This window comes from Botrytis cinerea, chromosome 9 (assembly GCF_000143535.2).
Source record: "Botrytis cinerea B05.10 chromosome 9, complete sequence".
NCBI lineage: Eukaryota > Fungi > Ascomycota > Leotiomycetes > Helotiales > Sclerotiniaceae > Botrytis > Botrytis cinerea.
In genome coordinates, this window is record NC_037318.1 from 1,764,466 (window position 1) to 1,781,372 (window position 16,907).

The 16,907-nt window shown below is 43.3% G+C and overlaps 5 protein-coding genes across 5 annotated transcripts; 3 read left to right on the forward strand and 2 right to left on the reverse strand.

The window, feature by feature from the left end:
• Positions 1–369: 369 nt before the first annotated feature.
• On the forward strand, positions 370–2,041 carry Bcpth2. Its single transcript, XM_001551649.2, has 2 exons — positions 370–1,118; positions 1,187–2,041. Exons 1-2 carry the CDS (start codon positions 725–727, stop codon positions 1,492–1,494), a joined length of 702 nt encoding a protein of 233 aa, XP_001551699.1. The 5' UTR covers positions 370–724; the 3' UTR covers positions 1,495–2,041.
• A 60-nt stretch (positions 2,042–2,101) lies between these two features.
• BCIN_09g05070 (hypothetical protein) lies at positions 2,102–3,704 on the reverse strand. Its single transcript, XM_024695197.1, has 3 exons — positions 2,515–3,704; positions 2,372–2,459; positions 2,102–2,262 (listed from the first exon to the last, which is right to left on the reverse strand). Exons 1-2 carry the CDS (start codon positions 3,376–3,378, stop codon positions 2,388–2,390), a joined length of 936 nt encoding a protein of 311 aa, XP_024550990.1. The 5' UTR covers positions 3,379–3,704; the 3' UTR covers positions 2,102–2,262; positions 2,372–2,387.
• A 657-nt stretch (positions 3,705–4,361) lies between these two features.
• Positions 4,362–6,886, forward strand: BCIN_09g05080 (hypothetical protein). The gene is made up of 4 exons (XM_001551651.2): positions 4,362–5,014; positions 5,112–5,428; positions 5,483–5,702; positions 5,755–6,886. The coding sequence occupies exons 1-4, from the start codon at positions 4,625–4,627 to the stop codon at positions 6,748–6,750; spliced, it is 1,923 nt and encodes a 640-aa protein (XP_001551701.1). The 5' UTR covers positions 4,362–4,624; the 3' UTR covers positions 6,751–6,886.
• Positions 6,887–6,909: 23 nt separating this feature from the next.
• BCIN_09g05090 (hypothetical protein) lies at positions 6,910–9,185 on the reverse strand. The gene is made up of 5 exons (XM_001551652.2): positions 8,947–9,185; positions 8,692–8,849; positions 8,009–8,638; positions 7,770–7,957; positions 6,910–7,721 (listed from the first exon to the last, which is right to left on the reverse strand). Exons 1-5 carry the CDS (start codon positions 8,975–8,977, stop codon positions 7,349–7,351), a joined length of 1,380 nt encoding a protein of 459 aa, XP_001551702.1. The 5' UTR covers positions 8,978–9,185; the 3' UTR covers positions 6,910–7,348.
• A 2,799-nt stretch (positions 9,186–11,984) lies between these two features.
• Positions 11,985–16,737, forward strand: BCIN_09g05100 (hypothetical protein). Its single transcript, XM_024695198.1, has 2 exons — positions 11,985–12,388; positions 12,453–16,737. The coding sequence occupies exon 2, from the start codon at positions 12,765–12,767 to the stop codon at positions 15,744–15,746; it is 2,982 nt and encodes a 993-aa protein (XP_024550991.1). The 5' UTR covers positions 11,985–12,388; positions 12,453–12,764; the 3' UTR covers positions 15,747–16,737.
• The last annotated feature ends 170 nt before the right edge of the window (positions 16,738–16,907 follow it).

The window sequence follows — 16,907 nt, forward strand, 5'->3', positions numbered from 1 at the left end:
TGCCAATGAAGTAAATCAACACGGGCAATATGACCGGTTTTCAGTCAATTGAAGTCGAGGTTATCATCCAATTGTAGGCACAAAGTTACTCGTGCTCTTACAAACATAGGCCTCTTTACACGAAGGCCTTGTCTTCTCTTCCAATTGTGCTGCACCTGATCTCCGAAATATGTATTCCAAGTACTTTTCGCATTTCAATCATGATGCTGCTGTAGCAATTGGTAAGGATTGGAATCCCAATCGCACATATATGATATATAACCTTACCTCTAAACAAGAAGCAGAAAACAAGCAACGTAAACGAAAGAAGGAATTGGCAGCCTTGAAAACCAGACTCGCGGAAGGTTAAAACAATCCCGGACGACGTGCGATTTCCCATTTAATTTGTTGCACATCTCAACTTTGAAGCCCCGAAAGTCCAGGCAACACGGGGGCCGGAATTGGTGCGCCGAATTGTTGAATTTTGAGGCTTTCAGAATGAATGTGACAATCCCAAGCTTTCGAGGTTCTAGAACGTGATCCCTGATGTTTAAGGCTGGAACTTCTCGACAGCTTGACAACGTAACCTATCGAGGTAAGACATGGCAGAGAGGGAGCTACCGAGACTTCCACAAAAATAATCCCTGCAGCTTCACTTCATCCAACTTTCCTTGCGTTTAGGAATTGCCAGCTATCTCTTTATTCAGCATTAAGCCTTGCAATCGGAAAGTTTCCAGAAGAAAACATGGCAGATATGCGTGCACCACCCACTCCCACGGCCATGCTAATCGGCACCGCCATCATAGCCGGTCTCAGTGGATATATGATTGGAATTGCGTCTAGTCTTGGATTCTTCCCAATCCCTTTCATGCCGCGAGCACCCAAGGAACGAGGAATCGCGAATTACGACGATGAGGAAGAAAGTGAGGAGGAAGATATCGATGCCTCTATATTAGACCATGCGCCCAACTGGTCCAATGGGTTAGAAGCCGATAGACGAGATGGATTGCGAGCAACGCAAAACGAGACTGCGAAAAAGAGTGAGAAGAAGCAGGAGAAGAGTGAGCGCGGACCCGTGGACACCGGAGAAGAATGTAAATTAGTCTTGGTTGTGAGAACGGATTTGGGCATGACAAAAGGTGTGTTATTGGTTCAATTCTAGCTACAAATATTTAAATGCCTCACGATCTAACAACCCACTCTCTAGGAAAAATCGCCGCACAATGTTCCCACGCCACTCTCGCCTGCTACAAAACTATCTCTCGCCAGCCTGCCAATTCATTGATTCTTCGACGCTGGGAACGGGAAGGCCAGGCAAAGGTCGCGCTACAAGTAAAGTCTGAAGACGAATTGCAAATCCTACAGGCGCAAGCTATTAGCTTGGGGGTTGTGGCCGAGCAGATTGCGGACGCGGGTAGAACGCAAATTGCGAGTGGGAGCCATACTGTTTTGGGAATTGGTCCCGCGCCAAAGAGCGTTATTGATCAGATCACTGGAAAATTAAAGTTATTGTAGACGATGATAATACTGGTAGATTTAAGGGGGCTTACGAATGGGGTTCTGGGAAGAGCAAAGACGGGGGATTAAAGCCCCAGAATGAATATCACGAATACTTGACATTCGTACGTTACCGAGCATAGGATTAGGGATAAGAAGGGTAGCCTTCAGGAACATGGAATGATTCAAGACTTGAAGGGATGAAGATATAGGAGACGTCGAAATCATGAAAATCAGGTACAGGAATACAAAAGCGTAGCATTGCTGGCGTTTAGGATGACCAAGGATATATTTGCAGACACGAATTGGCTTTGAAATCAATTCATACTAAAGCCTCGGCCCGTCTGATTCTAATCACTATACAAACTTTCCTTGAATATGTCATGTGTATTTTCACCCCAATTTTGTGACTTTATTCAGTGGTATCTATCGGGTTGAGGGTCACCAGTCACCTTAGTTCTTTACTTCCAGTGTTGCATTTGAGACTGTAATCTTGTATTATATATGTAGTACAATACCATGATCTCTCCAGCCAGTAAGTTAAATCAGATATTTCATATAGCCAGCCTATTACGTACCATAGACCGCAATTATGGCCGCAATTACATTTCAAAAAGGATCAGTGTGCAATTGATATTATCATTAAAACTTCAACGCTGGTTGGGTATATCATACACAATATTCTTTCTTCGACAAAGCCCCACCAAAATATTCGCTGTAAACAGTACATCTTCTGTTGCTCCAAAATGTTTCTCCTTTAATTTTCTGGTGTGGTTCATCATTTACCTGTAGTTGGTGTTAGTGATATGGGCCTTTAAACATCGGGTTAGAGTGAACAGTTGGGATTGGCGTGACTTTGTGGCTGTAAATTGGCATTTGAACGCCTTAGACTTACATTATTGATCTCTCAATCACTTCAAATCATCATCATTGCTCTTAATCAGCTGATGGTTGCTTGTAACCAAGGGCTCCTCGAATTTGTCCTACGAAGGAAAGTCAGTGTTCGCTTGGTGTATTGGATCGAGCACTTCAATTTACCTGAACTCTTCTGAAAAGCATTCCTATCTTCTTTCTCAAAGGAGTCTTTCTCGAAGACTTATACTTTATTTGGGGAAGTTCATCAACTGGACATGCTAAAGCAGCTCTTAATTTATCAGCATGAGTTCGAATACTCTTCTGAGACGCTTTCGGGCTTCGTTGTTGGCCAATGAGCGTTACAGCTGGTGGGATCGGTATTAGCGAATCTTGGCTGCCAGTCAAAGATAGGCTCTTGCTGTCGCGAGAAGGCTGGCGGGTTTGTATGATGCGTTGGAAAACATGTGGGCTGTGTTGTTGTTGGCTGATGGGCGAGCGGAATTCACTACGACGAGTAGGCAAAGCTGGGCTATTGTTTTTAGAAACGTATTGGGATCGAGTGGGAGTTGTAGGGATGGATGCTTGATATCCGTTGTCTGGAGGGAGCCCCCGGTCATAGATATAAGATGGCGGAGATGATTTGATTGCATCTGTAGTGCCAATAGATTGGCTACTGCCTGTAGTAGTCAGAATTTCGCCGTTAGATGAGATTTGGAATGGCGAATTCGTTGTTGATTCGGACTTGGTGAGATGCGCAACCATATCTTCAGTTAATGCACTTTGCTTTTGTTTCAATGATTCATTAAGTAGGGTACCACAATTTGGACATCCTGTACAGCATGCTGTACAAGGACCTAGAGTTGTACTGTCTTTGAAACAGAGGGAGCAGAGGAAATCGCCAGAACAGAACTCTGGTTTAGTGGCGTCACGATCCTCGTACACCTGGAAAGGCTTCTTGGGCTTTTTATTTGGCATGGTGGCGATGACAGATGGGGAATGTGAAGGAGATCTTTTCTCAATTGACCACCTAAGTAGATCGATGAGCATTAAATAATTGTTGGGCCGAACTGGGTTGGTCGCACACTCGAAAGAGATTTTAAGAATGGCTAAGACTTAAGACTTTAGGTGCATGATGCAAAGAGCTCCATTTTCTTTGGAAATCAGAAGACGAATAACATGAGCTGTAGACAGTTGAAGAGAAATTTCTCGAGATTCAAAGATGGCAGGTACGACACAAGCATCAGTCCCGACGCTGAAGCAATATATGAACGCATGTACGAGTGTCATAGATAGACACACAACAAGTAGACACAAGTCGTCCCTTCAATGACCGCAACAAGAATTTGCCTATTTGGGAAAGCGATGTTAAAACCGAACCTGCCAAACTAACCCAAATTTTACCAGACCCCTCTCTCTTCGAGGCATTCGGATTCCACACTGAGCAGACAAATCGTGTGCAATAATGCGAGATAACTTGCAAACCTTGGGATCTAGCATTGAATCACAACACGATGCCATCGAAGAGAGTTTTTCTGTGTAAGGAGTTGACGTCACGGAAAACGACAAACTCTTCGCCTCCAAAATTTCCAAAAGGGGCAAATTTGCACTCAAAACTTCACACTGGGTGAACCACTATGAGTTTTGATGCATTCAATCTCCTATGATCACATTTCAAGAACTACATTGAAAATGCTAACATAACGAACGTTGCTAGTGCCCATTGCCGGCTTGTATTGATGTTCTACGAGTCCATCATGTTATGATGTTACCACGCCGGAATCCAAGTTTGTTGCCGAAGTTTCCACCGCGTCTGTCCTAACTTAGGTACGTAGAAGTAGCAATCGCATGGTTGACGATGAAGAAAACGAAATACTATAGCACATGTTCACTTCGCATCTTATAGTATCGAAAGCGCTTTGTGGCTGTGTAATAAATTCGTCACCTTTCTTCTCAATGACAGAATTTTCGGTCCCGGGCCCTATAGTGCAATGTTCACCACCAACCAATCAAACCTTGAAATAGTTTACTACGGATCTCTCGATCCGGGAACATTGCGGGAACGTTTTATTTAAAGGACCCTTGGTTGCGGCTGTACTGGCGGTCAATCCTCTTTATGTTGCGTAAGACTTTTTTCTGTTGGAGTTGGGTCAATTGCAGGTCTTGACCTTCTTCACAAGTTTTGGAGTTTTGTTTATAAGGCCTGGAATACCTTGAGTAGCATTGCACCATCTTGCCAACCCTTGTTGCTTTTGTATGCGCCGCTTACCTGATCCTCTCGAACTCGACCGCAAAAATGTCTGGCAATGATTCTAAAAGTTCAAATGATTCGGATGTCCCAAAAAGTCAATCGCGGAACAGAAAAAGACATCCGGCAGGAGAAGAAGCCAATGAGGAGACGTCCATAAATGCCAGTAATGATGGTGGAATCTCTTATGGTACCGTGTCGCGAACCAATGCATACGCACCAATCAAAACCGGAGAGCAAGTACACGGAAAGAACCCTTCACAACGACGGGAATCTGTTATAGAAGAAGAGAACAATGAAGATCTACAAATCGAGATCCCAGCTACAGAGCCAGAAAAGGAGGGACCTGTAGCTTGGAGTAGTTTGCCGCATAAGAGACAATTGGCTATTCTTACCTGCGCGAGGTTATCCGAGCCCCTTGTACAGACTAGTTTGAGGGTAAGTTTCAAATCCAATCTTGAGAGCACTAGAATATGCTTCCTTTTTTTCAATATTCAATCCTTGAAATAGTATAAGACACTAATATGTACAAAAGAGCTATATATTCTACCAATTAAAATCTTTCGATCCTTCACTGCCAGATTCAACCATCGCATCCCAGGCAGGTATTATGGCTGGTTCATTTGCCTTGGCCCAGTTAACTACTGCTATGTTATGGGGACGATTTTCGGATCGATCAGGTAGAAAGAGAGTTCTATTGATAGGACTCAGTGGTACTGCAATTTCTTGCTTGGGGTTTGGATTTGCACAGAACTTTTGGCAAGCATTGATATTCAGAATGATCGGTGGTGCACTCAACGGAAATGTAGGTGTAATGAGAACCATGATTAGCGAGATTGTAAAGGAAAAGAAGTAAGGATTTTGTATCTCCTTCCATCTAACATATAGATCACTAACAGTGTCCAGATACCAAAGTCGTGCCTTCTTGATATTACCCATGTGTGGTAATATCGGAACCATCATTGGGCCAATCTTGGGTGGTATCTTGGCTGATCCAGCAGGAAGTTACCCAAGTATATTTGGAGGCATAAAATGGCTAGAAAAATATCCGTATGCACCTCCAAACTTACTTAGTGCCTTGTTCCTTGCCTCCGCCTCTCTTGCGGTCATATTTGCTTTAGAAGAAGTAAGAGTTCTCATTGTCTCTGCGTGAAGTGAAGCTTTGCTAATTCATATAGACACATGAAATGTATGCCCACAAAGAGGATTGGGGCATCAATGCCGGCCGAGCTGTCAAGTGTTTCTTCCGTCGTCTCCGAAGAGGAAATAATAGTAAGGGTGAGTATACTGCTATTTCAAGCACTGCTTCTTCGCCAACTATCGGACCTACTCCAATTACACCTAAATCCCCCAAGCGCGTTGCTCCCCGGTATAGTAATCGACTACCGTTCCGTCAAATTTTCACATATAATGTGGTATGCACTTTAGTCTCCCACGCCTTACTATCATTTTCGATGGGAACTTTCCAGAGCATCTGGTACTCATTCCTTAGCACCTCCGTCTACAATCCCTCCCAACCTTTAAAATCTCTGCCTGCAGACTACACCCCGCATCCACCTTTTAAATTTACCGGTGGAATTGGTCTTCCGCCTCGCGATGTTGGTCTCGCCATGTCTATTCTAGGGATGATTGGCATTACGATGCAACTATTTTTATACCCTATAGTAAACGCTCGTCTGGGCACCGTCCGCAGTTGGCGCATCTTCCTCTACGGATTCCCAATTGCCTACACCCTCGCCCCTTTTCTCTCCCTAATCCCATCCGCATCCCCGCCTCCATCCCAAAAAACCGGTCCCGTAATCTGGATCTCCCTGACCTTCGTCCTCCTCATCCAAACCATCTCTCGTACTTTCGCCGGCCCAGCAACTACAATCCTCATTAACAACTGTTCGCCACATCCCTCCGTTCTTGGTACTATTCACGGAATTGGACAAACCGCCAGTAGTGCGGCGAGAACCGTGGGACCTGCTCTAGGCGGTTATCTTTATGGAGTGGGATTAAGTCATGGGTATGTAGGACTCGTGTTTTGGGTCTTGGCGGGAATGGCAGGAGTGACTTGTTTGGCGAGTACGTTTGTGAGGGAGGGGGATGGACATGAAATTATTCTGGAGGGAGATAGAGAGGCCGAGGAGGAGGCGAGGTTTAGGAATAGAGAGTTAGGGTTTAATGTTTAATTGATTTTGGTGGGTTTGAAAGGATTAAAGGGGGGTATCAAATGATATGATATCAGAAACGCATATCGAAAGGAGAATTGATATAGCCGTTTCGAAAAAACACATCCAGGATAGAGAAAAATAGATGCCAGTTACATACCTTACATATGCGGAACGAGTTGCGTATTTTGGGGTGAGTGATTTGACTGTTCTATGCATATGTATCATTTCGATCGCTTGAAAGCTCTGACGATTCGACAATGTAAGATTTCGATTGCACACTGTTCCATTGCATTCATAGAAGAAAGTATGGCCAAATACTCCAAAACGCCACCCTATTTTATGTTGGCAACCAGTCCTTACATAAATCCTTGATGTATAACCCTTTTCCTCCGCGGCTCATGACCCAAATAAAACGCCGCCATTATGTTGCATTATCTTTCCTCGATATCCCGAAATTTTAACCCTGTGGAAATGACTACCATTCCTTCGACCCTTAAACACACCATATATCTTATTTGCTATATTTGAATATTCCAGACATCACCCCAATTGAATTTTCTGCCCCATTAAGGAATCAAGGATATCCCAAACCCGTTCGCAGAATCGATCTGAATCTTCAAACAAACTGCGTCCCCTGCTGTACCGGCATATTATGCGACGATTGGCCTGGTATTCTTTGTTGAGAGGTCTGCTGCTGATGTTCTCCTGCATGATATGGTGGAGGCACACCTAGATTGGGGTTCATATTCATATTCATATTCATATTCATGTTCATGTTCATGTGGTTGAGACCGATATCATACTGCGCCTGCGGGTTTCTCCATGGCTCTGCTTCGTATCCTTCTACTTCCGCTGTGGTATCTTCGACTTTCTTTGCTTGGCGACGTTTGTAGCCCCAGAAGAGAACGGGGGCGCAGATGATGACCATAAGAAGTGTGCAGATTAGAAGTGCCCAGTCGAATTTGGTATTGAGTGCGAGGGGGAAACCGCTGGGTTTGTGTTAGCTTTGATTTATGGGTGAATGAGAGGGGACTTACATGAAGGCGTTTATAATTCCAGCCGGGATGATAACGCGACCTAGCCAAACGTGTATGGGGGCAAATTTGGTGGTGGCCGAGGTTTTCTTGTACATTCGATGATGAAGAAATCCAAAGACCCATTGTCCGATCATGGCTACAATAATCATAAGGCCGAAGATTTGATGTCCAGATTGGAAACCTTTCGTCTATAATGATGTTAGAGAGTGATCATCAGGCACCGAGAAAATCTACCATACCCGATTGTAAAGTGTACCCAACTTCGCGCCTAATCCAACTCCTATAAGTGCAATTGCAAGAGATATGGTTTGGTGGAGAGCATGCCACCTGGGACAATTTAGAAATCTCAAAATGACGATACCCAATGGCAAAAGTCCAACAAATACTAAAACCATCAGAACAGCATGTGCAGTTGATGAAATCTGGCCGTCCCCTTTCTCAGAAATTTGGATAGTGCCTTTGGAATTCGAAGTTGGAACGGCAGGTACACCTGATTTACCCACCGCGCTCGATAAATCCATGGAAAAAACTCCATAAGAATCATGTCTCTTGACATCGGCGTGTAATGAGTTTGATTCGATTGTTCCGGGCGGTCCATTTGCCCATATGAAAGTTGCGTTTTGATTTTTGGTCGAACCCAAGGATCCTCCTTTCCACGAGGTACAGTTTAGACATCTCCCATTCCACGTGAAAGTGTCGTTGGAAATCCCCGTGCCGGCAAGAGATTCAACCACAATGTCTTTGGTATGCGATGGTTCATTCTGCCCGGAAGCTATCCGGGGACTGAGAGTTACATTCTTTCCGGTGGAATCGGCATACATCATAAACATAAGGGAGTTTTTCATCTTGTTTGAACCCATGCCAACAGCCTATTTCATGCGATTAGATGGAACAATTTGCTCGTTTGAAGATTCGAACTTACTATCCAGGAGCAACTGCTCGGACCTGATATGCTGAAATATAGATCATTGTTCGTATTTTTCTCTGGTATGTTGAGAGCAAATGTGACGCTGGTATCATGTGCAACGAATCCTGCTGCAGTTGTTGATATGGCATTGACTATGGAAAGAACTAGCGATACTTTTCAGAAGCTGTCAGCGTCATTCCGCCCCTTGTTGGTGAGGCGCTCGGGCCTAACAGCCCCGAAGCGAAGCCCCAATATTTCTTTGGTACATACCCGCTGTTGTTCCCAAAATCATTCGAACCATGACTTGTTTATTTTTTCTAGATATTATTCCGTGTGTTTGATTTCTCGAAAAGAGATGAAGTCACAACAACCATGAAGAGATGAAGGATCAAGTTGATCTTTTCTATCTCTTCCACACCCTCTCGATGTTACTTCAATATATGGAACATCGGAACATATCCATGGCCAACACGCTTTTTTGCCGCCGAAGTGTCAAATTCCTTCTAGCCGCCGTGATCATTAACCTATAAGATCGCGCATCAGCCTACCATCTTAGAGACAGGAAACACTGCGACTATTTTACCATCTTGGCAGATTGGAATGAACGAGTGTGTGATTGGATGGCCAGTTTTTTCCGGGGATGACATTGAACCTCGTTGCATATCAAATGCCGACATCCGCGTGCAAATGTGGCATTGATTCAATGCAATGCGACGACGATGTTTCCATTAGCTTATAATTAGATTCGTTTGGGTTGCATAGAAGTATGTAACTATCGAATCAAAGGTAAACCTGAGCAAAATTCGTATTCCTGTCCGTCCCTGTCATCTCTCCCGATTTTGGACTTTCTGTAGTTGGTCCAGTAGTCAAATTGCTCGTTTCGATTTCTCAGCCTATTAAGAAAATACGTTATTCCGTACGACTTTGTTATCTTTGGTTATGTCTTCAATAGTTTATTCCAATATACTTCTAAAACTGCTACCTTCCTCGCATCGAATATTACCATCGCCTTTCCTAGCCAGTGCTAAGAGTCATTTAAGGGGATTTCAATCAACAAGCATTCTTACTAAATGAGATTAACCTTGCGCCACCCATAGAATGGAAACGGAAAAGCCTTTCGTTCAATTCGCGGAAGTATGTTCGAAATGGAGGATTATCGTAAATTATCAGACTTTCACCATGCCATATTGGCAAAATTTGGTGCTTATCAGATGAGTCTTTCTGAAGTCCACAGCGATCACCGAAAACTTCCATATCAATTCACATTGTGAAGCTCTAAAACTTCTGCTCATAGTCCAATAAGGAAAGCTTCCCAGTCTTCTTGGGTACGTTGAATTTGTTCGATTCTTCTGACCATACTTGAGTATGGGAGACATTGGCTCAACTTGGGTCGAATCAGCATATGTTTTTTTATGTTCTCTTTGGCAACTAGCCTTTTGCCAATGTGATCGTTGCTGTCCTTCATTCCATATACCCATTTTTCTCGAAAAGAAACAAAAACTTCACAAATTTTGCAGACGATAGATCAGGCTGTTAGATCTTCAATCTTTACATAGATCCTTATGACGAGTCGCTGATACTGGTGATATGGATAAGGCGTCTTAATTACTTTGTTAATCGTAGACTCGCAGTTAATGCATGAAATTTCGGCTCAACACGAGCTTGTTAATGTCAACGAAAGATCTTGTTAGTGTGGAAAGAATCGACATTCTTGTAATTTACACCTTTTCGGGACCTACCATTATTGCGAACTAAGGGGATATTACGGCCGGTCATTCTTGCAATGGCCTGAGTAAAGCAGTGCTAGATTGCATTGTAAGGGGGGCTTTCTTTGATCTCTCAAGTCCTTTAGATATTTTCCCTACTCAAGTTTGTGCATAATCAATTACCATAGTGTTTGAAGCTATGTGAGTGTTCTGAGACCATGTGGATGTTGACTATCTAAAGAATGGCCAGTGCCAGATGAACATCCAAGGCTGGAGGAGCCCTCGACAGTCGATTTCTTGTCACTTGATGAATTCATGTCATGATATGTTCAGATTATACGGAGAGAAACTCAAGATAGGACAATCTGGTAATATTACCACTTTTCTTTCCGAGAATGAGAAGGTATTCTAAGCGGAACAATCATGAACAGCCCTGTTACTTCCAAGTATGATGTTGAACGACCAAACCCAAGAAACTTAGAGTGTGATTTACAAATCAGCTGAAGTCAAGAGGTCATCAATCCTTGATAATAATCTAATTAGCATGATCAACATTGATCCTCCTTCAATCAATATGATCGTAGAAGCTTGTAAGATCTTATATCATATTACATCTTATAAATGGTGTCGTCAGTAGTCATGTTAAACTCATGATCAATAACCACAATTTCACTGTTGCCGCGATGGATCTAGTCGCAATTGTCCTCTATATCACGCAAGTCCTCTCCATGGGTATGGTACAGCGAGGCGATACGAATCATTCTGCATCCGATTATTTATACGGCCCCTATTTCTACTCCTGAGAATAGGCATGCCAACCTATTCAAGTAGTATTACGCTTTTGTTGAAGAATCTACCGGCAGAGAGAAAAAAATGAGCCCATGTTGCTGGCAAGCGGATATCTAGCTATTGCTTTTTATGCTAACTATGCTGCAACATGGTTAAATGATGCATTGCCATATTGGGTAGTATATGGGTAAGGAGTTTGCGTTACAAATTGTGGGGAGGTTGGATGAAATTGAGGGATTGATTGATCTAGAGGGGTTGAATTCTATCTTTTTAGTTTGGGGTATGTATGCAAAGGCAAATGCTTTAGATTGAGTAAGATGATACGGCTGGTTGATGTTTTGATTTCTTTTATTGTTACTGAGTTCGCGGAGTGTTATTGTAGATAATAGGTACAGAGTATCATAATATTCAATAGAATTATAAATGCTTACGAAGAAAGAATCACGCTGAGAGGCTTGAATAATGTAAACTAGCAGCATACTGACCACTACTGTGCTCATGCCGATCATGTGGAATTATACGAACACGTTCACCGTAGAGGTTACCATTTGAAGCTATTCCCGAGATCTGAAAATAGAACTTCAACCAATCACATACATGAGAGGTTTCTATGGTTCTAAGCGGCGGCGAGGCAAATAAACTAAACATACCTACCTACATTGAATAACCCCTCCCTTGCTTATGAACTGCATGTAATACCGCCAATTAGATGATCCGGGGAATACGCCCCGAGCCTTTCGTAGAAAAGTAAGGCGTACAAGCGTTTATTCAAACTTTCGATGGTGCTAACAGTTACTGAAAGTAGCAGTGTTGGGCTTGGATACTAATTGGATTTATGGCACATCAAGACGCCATATATGCAGACTGCAAGCTTTCAGGATCTAATATGACTCCTCAGGAAACGGAATTGGTTGACGAACTTTTAGGTCTTCTAATAATTCATCAATTCACCCCCCTCTCGCTTTTTTCTCTCTCTCTCTTTACCCCACACATGATATGTGTAGAACAACTCCTAACTTCTCACTTACCTACTATTACTAGACACTTGCATACCATCTTGAAAATTCCTGCTGCGTCTCCTCCTTCCCTCTTTTCTTTCAACCAACGAGTTCCTTGATTGTTTCCAATTTGTTTCTCTGTGATTTCTGTTGGCCGTTCGAATCAATTCATCTGCAGTCGCCAGCCACCTGGAGTACCTCGATGCGACGAACCATCCAGTCAGTTGTCAATCTTATCTTTCCCATTGCCAAAGTGATACAGATATTAATTTATGGGGCACAGATAACCCTTGACATGCACTGAAATTTATTGATTGCGACGCGTCGACAGCCTTACCTTTTCTTCCAGCGCGCCTTGATTTTTTTGACAATTGATTTAAACCTCGAGTCCTATCTCTGCCGTGCTCTGCTCTGCTCTGCTCACATATCCAACTCTTCGAATCCATCGCGTTTATTGCCATTTGCAATTTGCAAGTTAATAAGGTTGGCACCTCGAAAAGTATTTCTCGTTGCGATTCTAAACCTACGAACCCCCACCCTCTAATTTCTTCGATGCGACATTTCCCACGTCTCCCTTATTGGCAACTATCTTCCTATGGCTGCCTCTCACACCGCGACCGTTCCGGATACACCAGACCAGTATAGAAGCAACAGTATTAATAATACAATTGGGAGAACACAATTGGGCGGAGCCTGTAATTATACGAAACTGAATTTTGGAACAAAATGTGGATGTTATGAATTCTGGGGCCAACCTCAGAATTCAACAGCCAGCGCAGTACTAGAGAATGGAGGATTGCCTAGAGCGGAAGTCTGCGCATGCGGACATCATCTTTGTTTTCATGGTCGCAAATCTTCACAGCCATCAGAGGACCAGCGATCACGAGCTTTAAGTAATGTCTCGGGACTCAATTTGGAGCCTATTACTCCTATGGCTCAAGTGAACCGTCAGCCTTCTACTCCCAAGAATCTCAAAGGACCTGAAAATGAAAACCTGGACCCCGCTCGCCGAAGTATCCAGGAAACCCTTGAATGGAGCCGACTTGTACAATCCGAAACGGGGCCAGAAGAACTCCCGCCAATTCCATCGCAGTGCTTCTTGCCCTCAGAGACTGCTTCAATGACCTCAAGCCAGGCTAGGCGGCCTTTCTTTGGCTTGGGGCTCAATACCTTGAGTCATATTCCTCGACTCAACACGCAATTGCAAGCTGTACAAACAGGTAAGGGACGACCTTTGCAGGCTTATAAAACCTCTGACGGTCGAACATTTCTTGAAAGTCCTACCGAGGTATTGACAACGACACCAAGTCTTCAAGCAACCAAGGATTTCGCATTTCAAGGTGTCCCAGATGAGCAAGCTATGGATAAAACGCTAGCAAATATTAATATCAAACCTCAAGCTGCTACTTTACCTCTACGCTCCAACAGGTCGCCCTCTATCCAGGCTTCTCAGGCTATACCTGGACTCAGTGACCAAGGGGATATTCTCATGGATCTCATAGCTAATTTCGATGAGCCCGATAAGCACCTTGTCCCCAGACTCCGTGATATCATAACAGATTTTCCAAATACCAAGCGCAATCATGAGGATAGAATCGATGCTCTTGAGAACACATCATTCTCAAACACAGGGTTTGAGGAGCTACAAGGAGAGATTGATGATCATGGTGAACGTATCAATGAGCTTGAGAATAGAGTAGAAGAGCTCGAAAAGGTCAATGCTGCAGCTGACGAGAGCAGTATAGGTACTAATAGAAACCTGAATGAGTCATTCGATTCTCAGGCAACCAAAACATCCTCTGCTCTCACAGTGAATGCTAGGGGCCGCTCTAGTCTTACTACTCGTATGGAAAAGCTTGAAGATAGACTTACTCAGATAGAAGCTACTCTCCCGCCATCATGGGATCGACCATGGGAGATTGAGGTCGTATTCTTACCATATGGCCCCGAGATGATGGGTATTTGGTCTACAAATCACGCAGCATCCAAACGCTCAAGGGTCAATAGTTGCGCATCTGAAGATTGGACTCAAACTCAACAAAACGTCTTGGCTGCTGCGCAAGCCTCTCTTTGCGATCAAGGTTATTCCATGTCCTGGGAGAAGATGATGTTGAAGAAGGACAATGAAGATGATGATCTCTTGATGCCGAAAGCGTGCGGTGTTACCACTACGATTAATGAACGCTTAAAGAGCAGAGGTTTAGTGAAGGTGGTGCAAATCAAAGGCCCTGATGCTCGAGATGTGCAAGTAGCCCTGATGTCAGCTTTCGGAGATCTTCCCAAAAAGTTATCCGAAGATGTTTTCTCGTCTTCCAAACATACTCCACCTCGGATTCCCAAATCCTTGGACAATTATCTTGGACTGCGCGCTGCTTGGATACCACTGAGGAAGCTACATAAAACGTCGGTTCTGAGGTTTCTAGATCCTTCAGAAATGGTCACTCCTGCATTGTGGACTGTGCCATTCCTTTCTTCAAGTGTGGCTATGCGCACAAAGAATATGCGGAGGCTTTATGTAACACAAGCGGATAGCTATCTTCAGCATCACATCAATCGCTCGGCAAGATGGACTTGGCAAAAGTTACGTCTGTTACCTCGAGTTCACGATGAAGATGCTGTGGAAAGCCATACGCCCGAGGCTGATGCTGCTGAGACATGCTGGGCGTGGGATGAGCGCCTTGATCCGGCTGAGGATAATGCATCATTCACTACATCTTTGAGTATTCGATTATCTCAGGAGGCAGAGGAGGCAGAGGATGCTGAGGATGCTGAAATCGAGCCCAGTTCTCCATCAGACGAATACTCTGCTGTTGACACACCTATGGAGTCTTCTACTCCAACTTCGGTTGCACATTCCAGAGTACCAGGATCATCTCCTGTCAAACAAGATCGTTATCCATATAAACCACTTCGTACGGCTTCCATGTCCGCACTTGCCCCACTTATCACGGCTCAAATGGGAAAACGCCGAATTGGCTCCTATGATCGTGAACCACAATCGTCTCCCATTCCAAAGACCTCTAGTCTAAAGCGTCGCCGTACGTCAAAATCGCCTATTCGTCCACGTGATGACTGGATTATTGGTCCCCCAAGCCCGGGGATCTCTACATCGCAGGAGGTTGTAGATTACAAGAGAGGTGTCACTCCATCTGCATACGCTACGCCCCATAGCAATGCACCTTATGTTGAAACAAATTCCCGTACAAGGAGTTTTCAAACGCAGGAAGATGCATATGCTGACGCGACTTATAATGATATTAATATGGATGAAGGCTATGATGATAACGCATTGAGCGAATTTGAACAATTCGCTAACGATGCATCTGACGAGGAACAGCAACTCTACGATGTGTGGGGGGGCATGGTTGACGATATTCCCAAAGAGGATTCACAATCAACAATCAAGATGACAACAGCTGGTCTTCTTCCACGAGAACCAGAGGTCATTGAGGGGGATGAAAGTGACGATAGCGATACTCCATCTGAATACCCTAGTACACAACCTGTTGGGAGATATATCAAAGGAGCTGTTTTTCAAATTCATGTTGATGAGGATTTTGAAGATGAACTTGGTTAGAATATAAAATATATTCAATGAGTATGATCCGACGATATAGTAGAGACGAGGGAAGGGGTGGATATATGTTGATTTGTTATCTGGCGAACAGAACATGAGATTTTTCATTGCTGTTTTTTGAGCCTTGGAGCGTAGCATGGAGTAGGGGGGTTGGTGCATTGGTGTATTGGTGTTTTTTAGGGTTTGTGTGATCTTTTACTTTTCTTTTCTCTTCTTTTACTTTCTGGTTCTTGAGAATTTTTGAGGGCTGGTGGTCATTTCTTTGGATGGATATTGGATGGGTGGAAAAAAGTACATTTGGGAAAAATGATTGTGTAGGCAGATGGAGGGAAAGATCTCTTGGAGGAAATACATTGAGTCATTAAGAAGAGTCAATGGAGAAGATAAACGAAAGAGAGGAATAAAGCGAAATATCAAGAGAGTTGAGATTAGAAGTGGAAGATTCAAATTGGAAAAAAATATCAAAGAATAGAGAACAGATTGTGGAAGCGAGCATGCCATGGCATTATATGGTATGGCTTGATATCTTACAAGCTACATGTAGATTGAAACACGAAATAGAGCATGGGATTTTTCATTCATTCATTCATTCTTTCTTTTGTGGATTCGGGGTGAGTCTTTAGTTAGATATATGCGTAGATATATGTATGGATGGATGAATAGGAGAGAGTATTTGGAGGGATTTCTTTGGGAAGTCTATGAGGTGTTGGATTGTACTTTTGCTTATTGTGCTTTCGTTTTGGGGGAGGAGAGAGGAGAAAGGGTTAGTACACATGTTGAATCTTGAGAATAGGATCGAGATTGAGAATAATATCTCGCTTTTTTATATTGTTGTATCATAAGACTAATCTGGTCTGGTCTGGCCTGGTACGTTCTAAGTGAGGTGCGAGATACGAGATGTGAGATGTGAGGTGCGACATTTGGACTCTCGAATGTTTTGTATTGATTATAGGAGGAAAAGAATAAAGACGAAAATGTGAGTGAGATTGTAAAAAAAAAAAAAAAAAAAAAAAATCGTTACCATTAAAGTATTAAGGGGGGAGGGAGGGAAGGTAGATGATCATCTCCCTATTTATTCTATTTATCCTATATATTTTTTGGAGAATATATCACCAAGTGAGTGAGTGTATTTGAGAGTTTCTTATAACTACCTCATATCTC